The sequence below is a fragment of the Cnephaeus nilssonii genome (genome assembly GCF_951640355.1).
Source record: "Cnephaeus nilssonii genome assembly, chromosome: 18".
Taxonomy (NCBI): Eukaryota; Metazoa; Chordata; class Mammalia; order Chiroptera; family Vespertilionidae; genus Cnephaeus; species Cnephaeus nilssonii.
In genome coordinates this window covers 37,548,409-37,568,707 of record NC_137089.1, presented here as the reverse complement: position 1 = coordinate 37,568,707, position 20,299 = coordinate 37,548,409, and the positions used below count along the sequence as shown (strand labels likewise).

Sequence of the window (20,299 nt, the reverse complement as noted above, 5' to 3'; positions counted from 1 at the left end):
AGGAATTGCAGGAAGGCTAACAAGACAGTCGTGTGACCACAGAGGACAGGACTTTCCCACATTGAGAAAAGCACTCTTCTCAGACTTCCCTTCGGCTCTGAAAACAGGATCATGGTGTTCAAGGTGGTGGAGATGGACCCACTGTTCCCTACTGCTGCTGCTGACCACATTTCACTCTCCTTTTGATAGCCTTCAACCAGCAAATACTGGACTAGAATCCTACTCTCTGGTTTTAAAATGCTCCTTTTCTTCACTTTCATCTTGTCCCTCTTTTCATGAGGATGCTAGGGTGATAGTCCTTCCTGCACCCGCGACTTGTATATATCACCACACACTGGGAAGAGAGCGAGCCTTATACCATTTCTGGTCATGGATTCTGCTATGTTGAATTAGATGGAAGTGAAGGGGTAAAAGACGTGAGACTTAAAAGAAATGTTCCCTTGCCCCAATTGTCAATGAACTACTGTGAATCTGTCTTACCTTCCTGAAATCCTTGTGGCATTCAACAACAGTTGAGAGTAATAAAAATGACTAATCCTACACTATGGCTTTCTGGACATAAGGACATGTTCTTAATACTTTTCATTCAATTATTTCAACCAATATTGTGTGAGCATCTATTGCGGTGTGAAGCACTATTTCCTATTTTAGGAATACAGCAATGAGAGCAAGAGACAAAGCTTGTTTGCTAGAGAACGTGTACACACCAGGTGAGAACACGTGTACAAGTCAGGTGAGAATGTGTCCTTCCCTCCCTGTAAGGGTCCAAAGAGCCTGACTCTAGCAGCCTTTCTTCGTGGGAAAATAGAAACTCCTCTAATTCTGGTTCCCCCTACATCTGCTTTTCTACTATAGAGCAGCCCTGTACCAGTGTTTTTTCCAATAACATTTCTTTACCCAGACACAAGACAAGCTTGTTCTCACTCCTGTGGGATCTGCCCTTAGCTCACTTTACAATGTCCATCCTCATTTAGAAAATACACACACACACGAAGGGCCAAAGTGACATCTCTCACCAGCAACTGTTTATTTTAAATGCCAGCCTATTTCTCTATCTCAATGCCACTCAAAACGTGGTTTGCAGACTTAAGTAAAGAAGTTGCCAGCAGGAATTTAGAAATTGCATAAAAATATATATTGCGTCAACATGCAAACATTCATATTGAGCACTTGTCATATTGAGCAGGACTTAGACCGGCACAGTAAGCCCTGTGCTGTGTGAGTTGCAGAATAGTCACAGACAGCAGGGTCACATCACAATTAGTGTCAACTATAAACCCAACCTGTATAAAAATAGAAATCAAACATAAGCATGTGTTTTCACTTAAAACTTATCAACTCTACAGTCACTTTAATTACCAGTCAGAATTTTAAAAATTGATGGTTAACATAATTAACTAGGAAATAAAATTGGTAACATTTATCTATAATTTATAGATGACAATAAAAATTTAACTGGAGTTTTGTTAAGAAATTGCTTTTAAATCTTATCTTTCCTCCCGTTAACATATCTCTGAGAAACTGGATTTCCCATACTCTGAGGGTAAGACCAACGTGGGAAGAGTTTAGAGGTACATTTTCTCCTGTAAGCCATGCTTGCTTGCCATGCCAACCCAGAGTAGGCCCTCAGGAAGAAACTAGCTTATTTCTCACACTGAAAACTTTAAACATCGGTCTATACAGTGTTTGTTCAAGTATATGTAAAGACAGTGAATATGGAGAATCACAGTATCACTCAACTTTTATTTTTGGTTGCAGAATAGCAAAAGTGACTCATGGCGCTTCCGTATTCACTGCTGTAAGAATCTGGTAGTATTCAGATTCAGCGGGGCGGAGCAGAGCTGAGCCTGATACTTCCTGTTTGAATTACACCTGGCACGAAAAGCCCCTGCTTCCTGGGCTCTCACTGGAGAAGAGTACTGCAACCTCGTTCATCGCCGAGTTGGGCAACCGCATTTCCCATCGTTACCCCACACCCAGGACTGGAAGCACAGCTAGGCTGTTCATCCTTCTGGATAGTTCTCCACAATCACTTCTTTCCTTTTACAGTTTTCTGGTATGCAATCTGGGTTATTCTCATGAGTATCTCGGTGCTCTTCCAGTTCCATTTGCATAGCTGTTTCATGCAAGTGCCCTCTATGGTTTCCCCACTGGGACGTGAGGTCAGCTGGCCCAGCACCGAGGTCCTTGGAGAAGCCCTTCATACTAAACTTTATTCTCCAATGAGCTTCTTTGCAGGAAACCCATGGAACCCACCTTCTGAAACAAGCCTTTGCTACTCTTTATGTTTGGTGAACATGGAGATCTGCACAAACCTCCTCTTGGCTACTACTCATAGCAACCTCAAAAGCAATGCTAGCCCTAATGGACAAGTAAGGACATCAAGGCTCAGAGATATTTAGAACTTGTCAAAAGTCATACAGCTAGTAGGTGGAAGCAGGAGAGGCTCCCGCCACCACTGCTGCACTCGCCAGCCGTGAGCCCGGCTTCTGGCTGAGCAGCGCTCCCCCTGTGGGAGCGCACTGACCACCAGGGGACAGCTCCTGTGTTGAACGTCTGCCCCCTGGTGGTCAGTGTGCGTCACAGTGACCAGTTGTTCTGCTATTCGGTCAATTTGCATATTAGCCTTTTATCATATAGGATTACATAGTGTATATTCCAACATTTGATTGTAATTTGAGGTGAGGAACATGGCTGATAATGGATTTTGATGGCATTTAAAACATATGCAGATGAATTCCCCTTCCTGAGAGTGTGGAATCGTCTATGAGGCACATGCATTGTGAGGATAAAAATACATCAGTGAGATTGATTCATAGTCAGACTCTAGAGATGCTTTCAATTAATTAATAATATGATTACAATGATTTCAGTCTCTTTTGCCTTTTTCTTCCACTTTGGTCTCTTTCATCTCTTCTAGTTCTACAGCTATGAAACAAAATCTTTTCATAAAAAACAAACAAACAAAAAAACAAATCAGGATGCTTCTTTGCCCTTTAAAACACTTGGAAATTCTCATTCCCCCCCCCCCCCCCCAAAGATTTCACATATTTGTGTTGTATTTAATGCTTGTAAACGATTACAACAGCATTAAATCACTTCCCCAAGCCATGTACATTAATCCTGTGATCATTCACTTGTTGGGAGAAGAAATGGAGTATTGGTGTAAAAGCATATGCTTCAGAGCTGAAAATATCTAGTGTGAGCCTCGGCTCCCATGGAGCCAGCTGCCTGCCTTTGAGCAATTCACCGAACCTCTCTGTGTGTGAGGTGCTATCATCTGGGAACTCTCAGGCATTATTTTGGTTTAACTATTACCTCCGTTAGTGAACCCAGCCTACTGGATAGAGCCTCGTAGATAGCTATCCCATATCTCAAATTCAATTCAATTCAGTATCCTGACACTCTCAACCCCCAAGGAACTTCTCCTCTGCTTTTGCCTTTATATCAGATAATGATGCAGGCGCCCAATCCAATGTGTCTATCTCCCTCTCAACACACTATGTATTCTCTCAAGACTTTTTTTTCCTACCTCCTAAATATTTCTAAAATCGATACTTTCCTCTCCATTTCCATTTGCTTCACTAACTTCCTAACTAGTCTCTCTGACTCTGCTCTTAGTTTCATCCTTAATTTGTCCTCAATGGTACCACCAGGATGCTCAATTTAAAATGCATGACCCCTTGCACCACTTAAAACTCACAAGCCAATCACCTCTCTTACAGGCATAAGGCTAAGTTCCTCAAATGGTGTCCCAAGGTCCCCTTGGTCTGCTCCTGCCCACCCCTCCTGCTTCCTTTCTACCATTCCTCACCCATCATGGTTCTGCAATGTCTTTGCTCATATTGTTCCCTCCTCCTGAAGGAGCCTCTCTCCCTTCCATCAACTAGCCTACTAGCAGTCATCTGTCAGAACTGCCCATGCTAAACTCCTGGGTCTTTCCTAAGTCTCTTCTGCACTCCCTGGGCATCCTGTTGCCTCTACCATAGTGTTTAGTAGAGTGTTTCAAAATAACCTGTATACTGCATTTCCTCTCCCTTTCCTTTAAGATTTTCAAGGGCATTACTGTCTGATTCATCTCTGCATCCCAATGCTGTACACAGTTCTGTACTTGCATGAATTACACAATAGCTGGGCCGGCATGACTCAGTGGTTGAACATTGACCTATGAACCAGGAGGTCATGGTTTAATTCCTGGTCAGGGCACATGCTTGGGTTGCAGGATCAATCCCCACTAGAGGGCTTCCAGGAGGCAGCCAATCAATGGTTATCTCTCATCATTGATGTTTCTGTCTCTCCTTCTTTCTTCCTCTTTGAAATCAATAAAAACTATATTTTAAATTACACAATAAATATTGTTGAAACATAAAGACTATTTCTAAAAGGAAGACCTGTCAGCCGTGACAGTAAAGTCCACACTATTCTCCATGAATACTATTCTGTTAAAGTCACCATGTTACTCAGGAATCCACCACCATTTCTATTCTCATCTAGTTGCCCCAACTTTTGGGCATTTATATACATACAAACAAACATTCATTAATCATCTGTTAGTAGACACCTTATCAACAATGGGTAAATAAAAAAGAAAAAGACAAATCAAAAAGGAAAACCAGATATTCATAAAATGAATATAAAGCATGATGTGATGAAGTCTATAATGTAGGCATAGAAAGGAATATAAAGAAAAAGACCAACCTATGGGAGGAAGAAAGACCTAATGGAGGATGGATTTTGAGGTATGCCGGGAAAGATGGGTCGGAATTGGCCAAAGCACCTGAAATTAGAGTCAGTCCGGCTAAAATTACCAAAGAGCCAAGCAAAGATGTTTCGTTTTCTTCTTGAATGACTGACAGAATCTCACAAACTCGGATCTATATAAAACAGAATTTTGTCCACCATTGAAGTTGTAAGGTTCATGTAACTAGAGAGCTAATATTTGAAACAGAACTCTCTATTTTTCCCACAAATCATGATTTTTAGTAAGTCCACATTAATGTCTTCTAAGTTACAATTACGTGTTTTGAATCAGAAGTTCTGGGCCTGAGCTAAATTTCCTGATTGGTACAGAAGCAAAGCTTTGAGAGGATAATGTATAATCATTCATTCACCTTCTGTGGTCCATCCACCAAACAGAAGTTTGAAATGTCAGCAAAAGGAACTAAACAAAAGCAATAGGGGAAAAAATTACACTCAAAGAACTTTACCAGAATGCCTTGAATACATTTTTTAAAGACTGATTGTCCTTGTGATGGGCTAAAAAACTCAGCAAAGTTACAAATAAAAAGAAATCCTGCTGCTGTAAGCCCTGACAATTTTTCCTCACAGAGTACATTTCCTTAACTGAATCTTCAGGCTAGTCTTATTTTATCTCTAATATTTTCAGCTCTCCTTTATCCCAAAGGAAATTCTGGACACAAAGTCCTTTGATCTTCCCTTTGCTTTGGTGAAAACAACAGCTTTTCTTATCTTAGAGACAGAAGTAATTCAAAGGCTTCTTTTTGGAGATGATTTTATCTGCTTCTGCTTGTCAGCCCGAGTATCTATTCATCCTTAATAAATATTATCACAATAAAAGACTTATCATAGAATGTGAAAACACTGAGTTAAGTAATTCAAATCTCATTTGCTGCTCTTATCTAAAGACTGTATTAAAAATTCCTTTAATGTAGAAGTTAAATAAATATTAGATATAATTACAACTTCTCAAGGGCAAATGAATTAGTCTGCATGCAGATAAGCATGAGCAGAGTGCAGATAAATGAAATAAGGTTACATGTATATATGTAAATGCTGCTAGATCATATTCTCAGAAAGTAGTGGTGGAAACATTTAATAGAATTATAGTGTTTTCCAAATAAAGAAAAGATAGGTTGTTCTTAAGAGTGTCACTATAATTTCAAGTTTACCTGCTCTTGTCTCATGTGAAATTTATGAACCTTGGCTATGCTGATGAGTTTTCTTGAGAACGGTCTCCAACAGAGCCAGCATCTGTGCCCTTCAAATGGCCTAGAATTTTCTGTATATAAAAAGCAGACTGGATGCTAGAATAAGTTCAATAAAATAATAATAGCACAAAAAAGAAGGCTATTACACTAAAATTAATCTGATCTCCAATTCACTTCAACTATTTTTATGGTACTTACTACATACCAAGCACAGAGGCGACCAGGACCTAGTTGCCCTCCTATGCATTGAGCAAGGCAGATAAATAACTCACAAGTCAGACCAAAACAAATGACATTCAAGAGGTTATTAAGTTTTAAAGAAGAAAGTGATTAATTCCAGCTGAGACTGTAATAACTGAAGGCTTCCTGCAGAAAGATAAATGTGAGATGTGTCTTAAATAATTATACTCTTTCACCAAATAGAAATGGACCTGAAGCATGCCCTGAATGATAGCTGGGTTCAAAGAAGCTGAAGAAGAACTGACAGCAAAGGAGGTACAGGTGGACATGCTGACTCTATTCGTACACTTGTTTCATGCCACTCTTCCTTTTGAATTCCAACCTCATACCACTCTATTATCCGCCCCCTGAAGGATTTTCACACATGCTATTGTCCCTGCCCCACACTTCTATCTCCTATTCCTTCTCCCCTAAACACTATAGCTTCAACTCCTCTTTCAGAAGATTGCTGCACAAAGATCATACTTCCTCAAATAATTCACTCCTTTAACCTTCAACCATCTCCCTATCCTGCCTCCAATTAAGACAGATTCCCTTCTTATGCACATGCATAGCACCTTACACATTTCCTACATTATTTTTTCCACACATTGCTACAAATTGTTAGTAAAAATGTTGTTTGATGTTTATCATAACCCATAGGCAAAATTTTCTTGGAACGCAACAATCTTGTCTACCGGGAGGCCCCCAATGTGAAGCACTGTCCCGGGTACTTGGTGGGAATACAGGATTGCTGGAGTAAATGTAAGTATCCAGGAATACCTTTACTATTACATTGTGTGAGGATTTGGCACTTAAGTATAACTTACATATTGTAAATATTAGAGCCTTTATACAGTTCACATATAGGAAAGAAGTATAGAAAACATTCAGCCATTATAAGTTAATTCAAATTCTTTGTAAATTTAATTTCTCCTGCTATTAAAGAATCACTTCTCATATAACACAAAATTTACAACTCTGAAAACAGAAAGAAATTAGATGTACGCATTTAGTTTACAGTTTTTCTTAGAACAACAGAAATATGGATGCATCTTAAGGTATAGAAACATAGAATCTGCCTGAAAGACAAACTAGAAAATAAATATAAAACTATTCTAGAGTAGATAAATATGCATCTGGAATGTTTCCAGTTAATTTAAAAAGAAACCCCATCCTATATAATAAAAAGGTAATATGCCAATTGACCCTAATAGTGGAACGACCCGTCACTCTGACGTGCACTGACCACCAGGGGGCAGACACTCAATGCAGAAGCTGCCCCCTGGTGGTCAGTGCACTCCCACAGGGGGTGCTCTGCTCAGCCATAAGCGGGCTGACTGGCAGGAGCCATTCCTGCCTCTTCGGCAGCGTTAAGGATGTCCGACTGATGGCTCTTCAGCAGCGCTCCCTGTGGGGAGCGGGCCTAAGCCGTCAGTTGGACATCCCCAGAGGGCTCCCCTAAGCCGGCAGGTGGACATCCCCTGAGAGGGTGCAGGCTGGGCTGAGGGACCCCTCTGAGTGCACCGGGCCTCTAGTCATTTAATAACTCTAAAGCCACAGATTTACTAAGAAAAACAATTGAAGGATAAGGAATTATTTATATTCTAATTAATGGTCTCTCTGTCTCTCTTATTCTTTCTTTCCCAGATTTATTAAGTCCATACTCTTGTTGAGTTAAGGTAGTTTCCACAACTCCTTATCAATAGAACAACCAAAATTTTCCATTTCAAGCTTGAGTACACCATTTGTTATCTAAGCAAGGAATGAGAAACAGTGTTTTATGAGTTGAAGGCTCTGAGGGAAGAAGGACATGGGGATGGAGATAGGGGCTAGGACTGGAGATGAGGTATGAAGGCTGAGGTCCTTTATGTCCTCACACTCCTAGCTGTACTTAAAAACATGAAGTGGCAGTAAGCCCATACCATCCTTCACATCTACCTCACACCAGGAGAATGTATTCATGACATCCCGCCCCCCTTTCAGAATAAAGAGAAATGACACATTTCATGGAGGTGCTATCCTGGGAATAGCCAAAACTTCCAACCAGACATTTTTTCAGTTGAAAAAATTGTTCAAAATATGACTCTGAGATTGGTATTTGGGTAGCATTCCTTGTGAACACAAATAAAATATCTATCATTTTCCTAGTTATATCAAATATAGTTTGGCCCTTTAAAAACTTTCTTTTAAAGAAAATGTGCCAATCCATATCCACAAAGGCACACCTTAAGAGAATATATGCTTTGAGTAATTTTCTTGTCTTCCTTCTGTAAGGATGATGAATTCACATTTAGATACCCCGAAACATAAACCCTAGAATGTTTCAGTCTGAAGCTGACATACCGCAAAAATGATAAATGACCTCAGTAACTAATGTACAACTTGTTTCCTTTTGATTTTTTCTGCTTTATTTTACTGTTGACTTTATAATAAAAATGATACTTAAAAATAATCTAGAACCCTCTAATTGAAAGGAGTACTTTCATACAAGGAATAATGTTCACACTGACATTACATTTTATCTCACCGGTCACCATGCAGTGGTGCTTTTGGCCAATAACCAGGATGCATTAAAATGAAAGAGTTTGGTAACTTTAAAGTACATTTATGTAAGGCAGGAAAGAACAAGGCTAATGGGGATGATGGCTCGTGTCCAGAGGGAATGAATAAAAAGGAAGGCCTGGGGTAGGAAAAAGAGAATAAAATAGTTAGAAGATGGTGAAGGTAGAGAATAAAAATGCCCTTGCTCCTGAGTTTCTTGGTTAGAAATTATGTTAGACACTTTACATGCTGTTATCTACACTAATAAAAGAGAAAAATGCAAACTGACCATCACTTCACGATGCCCACCAGCCAATCAGGAGTGAGTATTCAAATTAACCCGACAAAGATGGAGGTGGCCCCGCCCCCCAGCCTCTCTGGGCCTCTGGGCAGCATGCGTGCAGGCACGGAGCGGCCAGGCGGGGCAGGATGCCTGCTATGAGGGGGAGGGCGGGGTGCGGAGGGAGCTACAGGAGCGGCGCTCGGGCCGGAACGAAGACGGAAGGCGGCGGCCAGAGCGAAGGCCTGGGTCCCGGGTGCTGTAGGAAAATTGGTGCTGGCAGCCAGGGGAAGGAAGGCCTATTGCACAAATCTTCATGCAAAGGGCCTCTAGTTTCTTAATAATCAAAGGGAAATCAATCAAGAACTCTGACTTGGCACAGGAGGGTATAATTTAGACATAGTTGTCAAACATTTCTGCTGGCTTAACACTATCTATTGAGGATAACAACTAAACCAGGTTGCCTTCCAGCCACCAGTGTCAGGGCTCTGATGCAGGGGGCAAGGATGCCTCAGGTGCTCTAAATGCCTGGCCCGTATTCCCATGGAGACTGGCATGGGCAGACCAGCCAGTTGGTCTCTGCTGGGTGCATTAATGTCTCATGAGAACTTTAACCATTTTGAATGTTATTTGCAATAGAAGCTAATTAAGTAAAAACTTTCCAATGACTCTACAGTATGGAGAGCTTATTACGCAAAGTAGTTTGATAAGCACAATGGGAACACTGATAAACTTACCCTTCATTTTAAAGAGGCTATAAAAGAATAAATTTTACTTACATGTGAAATCTAAAGAACAATACAAACAAACAAACAAAACAGAAACAGACTCATAGATACAGAGAACAGACTGATGATTGCCAGAGAGGAGGAGGGTTGGGGGATTGGGTGAAAAGGTGAAGGGATTGAGAAGTACAGATTAGTAGTTACATGATAGTCATGGGATATAAAGTACAGCATAGGGAATATAGTTAATAGTATTGTAATAACTATGGATGGTGCTAGGGGAGTACTGGAATATCAGGGGGAATACTTTGTAAAGTATATGATTGTCTAACTACTACGCTGCACACCTGAAACATCCTACATAATAAAAGGCTAATATGCAAATCGACTGAACAGCAGAATGACCAGTTGCAATGATGTGCACTGACCACCAGGGGGAGCACTGCTCAGCCAGAAGCCAGGCTCATGGCTGGCAAGCGCAGTGGTGGTGGCAGAAGCCTCTCCCGCCTCTGTGGCAGCGCTAAGGATGTCTGATTGCAGGCTTAGGCCCACTCCCTGCAGGCCTAAGCCAGCAGTCAGACATCCCCTAAGGGCTCCCAGACTGCAAGAGGGTGCAGGCCAGGCTGAGGGACCTCCCTGCCCCGAGTGCATGAATTTCATGCACTGAGCCTCTAGTACAAAATAATATTGAATATAAACTGTAATTGTAAATATTGAATGTAAACTGTAAAATTACATATGTATATTACATATATACTTACATATAAACTATAAAAACAAGATTAAAGATGATAAATTTGTACATCTGTAATTTATCATCAGGGAGAAATACAACTCTGTAATAGTCACAAATAAAGCAAAATGGGAGACTGCAAGGGTGATCTGACATCCGTTTAGCTCAGGGCTGTGGTCCTGAAATCTGAGTGAGCATGATTATCATGAGAAAGCCTTGTTACAACACAGACTGCAAGGCCACCACGAGATTTTTAACAAGTTTGCAGGTGATACTGAGGCTGCTGGTCTGGAGATCATCCATTGAGAACTCCTGGAACTAAGGGACCAGGTTTTCAATTCTAGCTGCACATTAGAACTTCTTAGGGCAGTGGTCGGCAAACCGCGGCTCCCGAGCCACATGCGCCAAGTCTCCCATCGCCCGACCGACCGACATCCCCACTTCTTCAAATGCCACTTCTTCAAAATAGACTCGCCCAGGCCGAAAACCGACTTCTGCGCATGGGCCACGAAGTTTCAATCGCACTGTACGCGCGGGCCCGCACGTGGTATTTTGTGGAAGAGCCACACTCAAGGGGCGAAAGAGCCGCATGTGGCTCGCGAGCCGCAGTTTGCCAACCACTGTCCTAGGGGACCTCTGTAAAGTTCTAATGCCCAGGCCTCACCCCAGCCCAGTAATAAAAATGAAGGAGGAGACTCTACTGGAGCTGGACATAGAAGCATATGAAGAGTAGTTTTATAAACAGACACAGGGGAGCAGATGCTAAGTGAGAAGTCAAAGAAGAAGGGAAGGACAGGGCATGACTGGACATGGGGAAAGTGCAGCATGGCTGGTGCACAGGCAGAGCCATGGAACCTTGGGTCAAGTCATCAAAGACCTGGACCGCCATACCAAGGAGCTTATGACTCCTGAGGGGGCAATGAGAAATCACCCAATGCTCTGAGCAGGAGAAGGACATGGTAAGACAAGGTTTAAAGTTATTATCTGGAAGCAAATTCTTGAGTAGATAACACAACACTGGTTCTTAGAGAAAGACCAGGTAGGTGCCACAGCCATGGCCTAGAACTTATTTTATCAAACTGGACTCCGGGGATGTACTCTCAGGCCCACCTGTTCTACACAAATGCTTTCATTTCGTGTCTTTATTTGAAAGATAACCCAAGAATATATTTATTGGTTATGCAGGCAAAACTTCTTTTTTGTGAAGACAGTACTCAATGTTGAGATTTTCATAAGATTGAACTTAAGGCTTCTTAAGGCAGTATTTTTTAATCAGTAGAAAAACTATTTAAAATTTCAAGATTGGTTTTATTTTTTTCCTGTGAAAGCAGTTAGTATATTACATGACTTTGAGTTACAGGGATCTAGACAAGGCAGTAAAATTGGGGCAGCCTCAGAATCATCAGGATCTTCAGCTACATTTTAGGAGGAGGAGAAAATGAGAAATGAAAACGATATTGAGGGCTTGGAGGCTTGAGCTTCAGAGGATGATAAAATGCTGGAAAAAAGTAAAAATAAAAACCAGAAAAAGGGATAGTTTTTTGTAAAGCTGGGATAGGGAGACAAAGCATTTTTAGTGAAAGAGAGCCTACATCAGTCATAACCACAGGAACCAATACAATACCCCTTTCGTGTCAGGAATTTTAGGAATTGTCTTCACCGTTTAGCTATATTGTGAACAAAACCAAAATATTGTCTCAATAATGTTTTTGAGTTATTAGGGCTTACGGTGGAATAAAGATATATTTTCTTAAAAATAAAAGCTGCAATCAGTTAGCAATTTTAAAAGGCAATCTGTTAGCAGAATCTATAATAATAAAAGGGTAATATGCTAATTAGACCTATGTCCTTCTGGAGCCAGGGCCGGAGCACAGAGGGAAGCAACCCGGGTCCCGTGTGCCTGCTGGCGGGAAGCTGGTGCTGGCAGCCGGGGGAAGGAAGGCCTACTCTTGCACAAATTTCCATGCATCGGGCCTCTAGTCATTTATAAGAGGGATGTTAATAACTTGTTGAAAATTAAAGCTGCTGAATTATTACACATTGTGGTTAATTTTCTCTGCCATTGATCACTGTACCAGTAACATTTTTAGAGAAAAACAACATAGTAAAATGCAAACATTAACATCAGATGTGTTTGAAAGTAGATATTTTTTCCGATACCAAGTACATGTTTCTTGATATCTTCCACGTTAAAACATGCTTCTCTCTTTGTGAGGGTGCCAGCTGCTTAATGGTGCATAACGAAACTATTTTACCCTCAACCCACTGAACCTCCTAGGGACACCACTGTAAACATCAACGCTTTTCCGCCGGGAAATGGTCTACTAAATATTTAATCCCTTAATCTTCAACAGAAATTAAAAGGATAGCATGAAAGTTTACAAATATGTTTTCTATTTTATTTAGAAAATTAGTACCCATTAGAATATATGAAATAGTAAACCCTAAATAGAGAACTTTATATCAAAAGAAATATCATGAATCATCTAATATAATGAATAATATAAGAGGGCAAAAACACTATCTGCCCCTGTCAAAATACAGAAACAGAATTTTTTTTTTAATCTTTACTGTTGAGAGTATTACACATGTTCCCTTTTCCCCCCATTTCCCACCTCCACCTAGTTCCCATGCCACCCAGTCCTTCACCACCATTGAATAATTACATACCTGAGCTTCTGGTTGTATTGTTTGACCTTTTCCAATGAGGCTGCATTTATTTGGGCTTGAAATTCTTCCACTGAAACATTGTCTCTATAATAATATCCTTCCATGCTCTCTAGAGCTGTGGAAACAAGTAAATGTACTTTTCACATGATTTATAACTCAGTTTCTCCACATTTAATCTAATTTTTAGTAAACTAGAGGCCCGGTGCATGAATTCATACACAGGTGGGGTCCAGCTGGCCTGCCTCAATCGGGGCCGATGGGGGCCGGCTGGCCGGGGGGAGGGGCCACGGGAGGTTGGCCGGCTGGCCCTGCCACCAATCGAGGTTGGGGGGCTGATTCGGGGCTGGGCCAGCTGGGGAAGAGGGACTGCGGGAGGTTGGCCGGCTGGCCCTGCCACCACCGGGCCAGTCATTCCGGTCATTCTGGTCGTTCTGGTCACTTGGCTTTTATATATATAGATGTATTAAATATCACCAAATATAACCATATATGCAAGAAACTATCTTTCATCAGACCAACAATGAATAAAAATCATTCTTCTGCTCTCATAATAAAAAGCAAACATTTGATGACTTAAGCAGGGAAAGGGATTTCTAATTTAAACTGTTTTCTGTTCTTAAAACATTTTGTATATGTTCTTTGTGAAGCTAAACTCAAACTCGTAGATGTTATTAATATATATATAAACACAAAGGTAAATACACACATACTTATGTATGAGGCAGAAATGTATATTAACATATGTGAGTAAAAAATTGAAATTGTCATCTCCATGTATATTCACATTCTCTTATAGCTGCAATTAAATTATGAAATATTAGTGTAATAAATAAGACATTTAAAGTTAAATCTTAAAATACTGCCTCTACCCAAAATTAAGTTTAAAATAAACAAGCATAAACATATATATGTATATATATATATGTGAATATATAACTAATATAATAAATGAATGAAATTCACATTCATTTTAAAAGTCTTTTGATTAATATAAATTTCCTTCTTAACTAACATTTTTGGTTAAGTGGTTCTTTTTCCTTTAAACTTTATGCAGTGATATTTTTAACCTTTTGGCGAGGAAAGGAATCACATGGAATTGCCAGAAGTATAAGATTTCTTATAGAGAGGTTGCCAGCAACAGGAATGGCAATGGAATTAATCTTGTCCAATGTAAATTATTTCCCCGTGAAATTATTGCCACTAAAGAGCCTCACTTGTCAGCAGACTATTTCAAAATTGAGTAAAAATTAATCTTTCAAAACTGCTAAATGCAATCATTTCTAAACTAAATAATAAGGTTTCCTTGAATTGACAGAGACTTATCACCATTTTGGGAGGCAAAATAAAGTCGCTGTTAATTTTAGCTGTGCTATATTTTCTAAACTAGTCAGCTTGGAGCACTGAAGAAACAAAACTTTGAGTACTGCTGCATTTGAAATTTTAAAAATGGAATTACTGGCCTATAATCAAGAAAAGCATTTGTGCAAAATTAGACAGAAAGACTACTACATTTAGTTCAGTACAGGAAATAAAATGTGGAGCTTGTTTCAATGATTGTTTATTTGTTTATTCCTTAAAACTTCTGCATTAATTAGAATATTTGCACTAGTTCAGCAAGCTTCTGGTCCTGAATACACACAAGTCATACAAAGGAGTCTTCCTGAAAAATCAATCTTCAAATATTCCAGGAGGATTCGATCTACCAATGGTCAGACTTCGATGTGGATTCCTCTTACTAGTTGTAAAGCTAATAATGAAAGCCCTTGCACTGGAGTTAAACCACACCTACCGTCCCATAGTAGCTGTGTGACCTTGGGCATGTTAATTAATATCTGAGATCCTCAGGTTCCTCATTTGTGAAAGAGAAAAGAAGACTACCTACTCATTATGGTTCTTGAATTAAGGCAAATAATAGTATTAAGAGAGCCTATGACTACTCTTATCATTCACGGCACGTGTTTTATGTACTAGGCAACATGCCCAATGCTCTATGGGCACCATCCAATTCTCAGGGCATATAGATTACACATGAGTGTGCTTAGCCAAACAGGAAGTTTGTGATTCCAGACCAAAGAGACTGGAAAAACACTAGGAAGGAGTGAGAGGGGAACAGGGGCTGGGGGGTGGGAGGGAAAGAAGAAAACACTTGGGATCTAATTTTTATAAAAGTCTGGATGGCTTGACTTTAACCAGAATGTCCAGCCCTGCTCTAAACGTTTGCTATAATTTAAAAACAAACGGACATTTCATCACTCTTCTCGACAATATTTCCAAATTAACAACAGTTAAAATTCACAGCTATGTGAAAACAAATTTTATGAGAAGAGAGTCTAATAATTTCGCAAAATTTTATGGTACCTGCATGGTGTTGTGGGGAAATGAATAAATAACATGAGTTCTATATTTAAAAAGTAAACTTTGTATGGAACCTCTTTCCCCCTTTTAGGTCCATGGCTTGGTATTTGTTTTAAAAAAAAGAAAAGAAAGAAAATGGGATGACATTTTGCCAAATTAAATTTCTATTCTCAGGAAAGTAGGTTAAATATACATTAACGTCCAAACTTTACAATTTGACCTCTCCTTAGCATTTTACCTTAATTCTCATTCTGTGGACATCTAGCCTCAAGAACTCTGATAGAATACATTTCTGTCGTTGTAAGCCACCTAGTTTGTGGCCATTTGTGTGGCAGTCCTGGAAATGAATACAAATTCAGTTCCAATGCCTCACGTAGGGAATGTGTTCGTTCCAGCCCTGAAGCTCTGGCTCCCTGGGTTTAAAGATTCCGATCCTCAAAGGGGCACACTTTCCCTAGGAGACAAAGCAGGGGTCCCACAGAACTGTAAGCTGTGGTTGCCACCTGGGCACTGGAGATTCCTTGTACCAGGCATCAGCAGCCAAGAAGAGCAAATACCATCTTGGCAAGACTAATGGACCCTGATCATCTTAAGGGAGTAGTTATGATGTATAATATGAATGGCATCCAGGTAATCCACTCAGGTCCCTCTTGGTACGCCCTTGCCCACTTTTGACCCTCCGGGATGAAGGTCCTAGTCATGCCACAGAGACAAGCAGAGGTTCAGGCTGAGAACAAGGCTAATCTGTAATGGGTAGCAGAAGAGGAAAAATGAAAATCTATTGCAGCCCAAGACCAGCTGTAGCAATAGGGCTATAGCTTGTCCCCTTAACATGTCTTCTCAATTATCCTCCCAGGAAGGGAGGCCCATCAGTCATGAAGGACACACTCCTGATTCTTAAAAAATGAATGGATTTTAGGGTGCGAGATGTGGACTATGGCAGATGCTCTGAAAGTCACCCACTCAGATTCCCCTTCAAAAATGTTGCCCAGCTGCCAGAAACAACAGAAAAACATCCTCAGCTGTCAGCTCTCTAAAGCATCTTCAGCCTTTGCTGGAAATTTGTCCCACCCAATTACATCTCCTTCGGAGGCAGCCTGCATCCCAATGACCTAACAACGCAGAAGCAAGAAGGCCCAGCTCCCTCTCCCCAACTACCCAGAATCTAGAAGGGTCAAACATTTGTGAAATGGATTATTCTAATTAAGCAAATATTTACTGGATAATTGCACAGTGTTTCATATTCCACATAGTCCTGTGCCTTCTCACTCCCAGTGGACATTCAGAGTCACCTGGAAGGCTAAAATATACCGGCACTTGGGCCCTACCTTCCAGAGATTGTGATGTAATTGGTTTAGTGTGGGACCAAGCCTGGGTATTTTCTAAACCTTCCCAAGGTGACGAATATGCAGCCATTACTGGGAACCACAGAGACAGCATGAAAACAGGCCTGTGGGGATGAAGGGAAAGTCAGGGAGGAGGAAGTGACCCTCAATACCCCCCCTTTATTCCCATGTCTTACTTCCTTTATCTTACCCAGGGCTGGGGGGTCCCCACAGGATTAATCCCCTGACTCGCAGGATGTATTGACAGAAGATAGTTCCAGCGTGATCTTCACCTTCTGGCACTGTGTGATGCTTTGTGCTGACTTTCCTGACTGTCTGTGCCCCCCACCTTGGAAACCTGTGCCACTCGTTTTTGCCTGCCTATAATTCCGTTCTGCAGCTCTGATCTTCAGCGATGCATGTTCCCTGATGTGTTCCCCACTGGCCTCCAACCCTGGAATTCCTGGTCTAATTGTTGGTGCCATCTCTGCAGGGTGTCCCCTCCAGGAGTGTGCCCTCTTCTGCCCAAAGACCCATTCTAGTAAGAAAATTGGGGAGAAAGGCAGCTCATTCACTTCCTGTTCAAGTATACGGTACTATTGACAGCTTTCAGAGAGATGCTGTTAATAAATTTCCCAGGAAGTTTTCAAATCCATCTCATATTTCTATATTCTTATTTGCTAGCAAAGACCCAGGTATGCATGTCCACACAGAACTAAAACCCTCCAAATAAATGTTTATCCCAGAATAGATTCCATTTGGAATCTCTTCCATTTACTAACTCTTTCAATTACCAGATGGTAGTCTCCACTCAAACCAGGGCTGTATTTAATGTGCTTCCCTCAATCTGATGAATACTGAGAGCTACTGATGGTTCCTCATGGGAGTTTTATGAATGCAGGGGAACTCCTGCAAGCCCTTTCTATAGACAACTTTATCAATGACAGAATCTCAATGAGACAAACTGTTTCCAAGTCTTCTTTACCTGTGACCTCAACTGCACAAGTATTTCCACTGATGCTTATTCAATTCATTTTTCAAATTTTACTGCTGTGTGACTACTAAAACTAACATTTGCTGTAGTTTCTGTTTACATTACATTTTTAAAATATATTTTTTATTGATTTCAGAGAGGAGGGGAGAGGGAGACAGATAGCCTATCTATATTAATATATATATTAAAGGCTAATATGCTAATTATATAGTGTCACTATGCCACACACTAACCACCAGGGGGCAGATGCTCAACGCAAGAACTGCTGTGATGCACACAGGCCATTTATAGACAAACTAGTGGCCTGGTGCACGAAATTCGTGCATGGGGGGTGAGGGAGTGTCCCTCACCCCGGCCTGCACCCTCTCCAATCTGGGACCCCTAGGGGTATGTCCGACTGCTGGTTTAGACCCAATCCCTGTGGGATCTCTCTCACAATCCGGGACCACTGGCTCCTAACCGCTCACCTGCCTGCCTGCCTGATCGCCCCTAACCACTCTGCCTGCACAGGCCAGGCAGAGGGACCCCATCGGTGCACGAAAGGGGCCAGGGAGGGACTGAGGAGGACTCCAGGGTGTATCCGGCCCATCTAACCCAGTCCCGATTGGCTGGACCCCAGCAGCATGCTAACCTATGGGTCGGAGTGTCTGCCCCATGGTAGTCAGTGCATGTGTGTCATAGCAACTGGTCGAACAGTTGAATGGTCAGACACTTAGCATATTAGGCTTTTATTATCCTATACAATAAAGAGGTAGCATGCAAATTGACCATCACTCCAACACACAAGATGGCCACCCCCATGTGGTCAAAGATGGCCGCCACAAGGACAGTTGGGGGCGATCAGGCCCACAGGGGAGGGCACTTGGGGGGGACCAGGCCTGCAGGGAAGGACAGCTGGGGGCGACTAGGCTGGCAGGGGAGGGCAGTTAGGGGCGACCAGGCTGGCAAGGGTGGGAAGTTGGGGTGACCAGGCCAGCAGGGGAGGGCAGTTGGGGGCGACCAGGACTGCAGGGGAGGACAGTTAGGGGCAACCAGGCCTGCAGATGAGGGCAATTGGGGGTGACCAGGCTGGCAAGGGAGGGCAGTTAGGGGCGACCAGGCCAGCAGGGGAGGGCAGTTAGGGGCAATCGGCCTGGAAGGGGAGTGGTTAAGGGGTGATCAGGACATCAGGGGAGCAGTTAGGGGGTGATCAGGCTGGCATGCAGAAGCAGTCAGGGGCAATCAGGCAGGCAGGCAGGAGAGTGGTTGGGAGCCAGCAGTCCTGGATTGTGAGAGGGATCGGGCCTAAATGGGCAGTCGGACATTCCTTGAGGGGTCCCAGATTGGAGAGGGTGCAGGCTGGGCTGAGGGACATCCCCCCCACCCCCGTGCACGAATTTCGTGCACCAAGCCTATAGTATAGGATAAAAGGTTGACTCACGAATGCGCAATACATATAATGCTCTTGCTGGTGCCAATCGCACGCGTGTGTTTCAAATTGTCATTGTCAATGGTGAATTTGGTTGACACTTCTATTATAGAGAAAGGGCAAATAGCGATACTAAAATATTTCTTCTAATTAATTTCCTTTCAATGTGCATGAATCTGTGCAGTGGGCCACTAGTCAATAATAAGAGACAATCATTGACCAGCTGCCTCCTGCATGCCCCACAGTGGGGATCGAGACGGCAATCCAGGCACTTGCCCTGACTAGAAAGAGAACTGTGACCTCTTGGTTCATAAGTCAACGCTCAACCACTGAGCACACCAGCTGGGCTAAATTACATTTTAAAAGTGATATTGTACTTACTGAAATAATATATATTTAGGGATTCTTTTAAAATTTGTTTTAGCCACAATTATAAAATAAAGGTTACTTGCAAAGTAGTCTTTCTCCTATGCACACTTGCTGCTGGGTATGGATATTCAGCTATTTATGGCTGATATGGCACACATGTAATATATATTTTTTTCACATGTAATATATTTTTTTAAAAAGATGCTTAATGCCATCTGTCATCTCAGTAATGATTTCAAAGACAGAGTTTAAAAAGAGACAAAGGAAAAGAAGGGAAGAGGCTGTAACAACTGTAAGCTCTGGTTAAACTCTATAAAAGTTAACATTCTAGACCAGCATCCTTCCCTGTCTTCTAAATCAATGTCTCTATAATGGCTTTTAACGTATTTTAGGCTGAACTTAATTCTCTTAACATAGCTCCAAAGGTCTATTTTTGTTTAGTGTTTGTTTGTTTGTTTTACCTTTTTATTCCTTTTCATTATAGAATCTTGTGTTACCTTTAAGGACCCTAATACAGTCGGAAGGAAGGAAGGAAGGAAGGAAGGAAGGAAGGAAGGAAGGAAGGAAGGAAGATAGGTTGAGAGATTGAGAGAAAGGGAGAGGGAGGAAGAGGAAGAAGGGAGGGAGGGAGGGAGGGAGGGAGGAAGAGGAGGGGTGGAGGAGAAGGACAGGGAGAGGGAGAGGGAGGGAGGAAATACCTTATAATAACTCCTAAGATCCTCTCATCAC

The 20,299-nt window shown here is 41.7% G+C and overlaps 1 protein-coding gene across 2 annotated transcripts in view; it reads right to left on the bottom strand.

Moving 5' to 3' along the window:
• The window catches only part of PREX2 (phosphatidylinositol-3,4,5-trisphosphate dependent Rac exchange factor 2), a 220,664-nt gene that overhangs the window by 33,312 nt on the left and 167,053 nt on the right, over window positions 1–20,299 (bottom strand). For both annotated transcript variants that reach the window (XM_079796248.1, XM_079796249.1), the window contains one exon: window positions 13,120–13,234. In XM_079796248.1, the coding sequence (XP_079652374.1) occupies window positions 13,120–13,234 (115 nt within the window). The remainder of the gene's footprint in view (window positions 1–13,119; window positions 13,235–20,299) is intronic.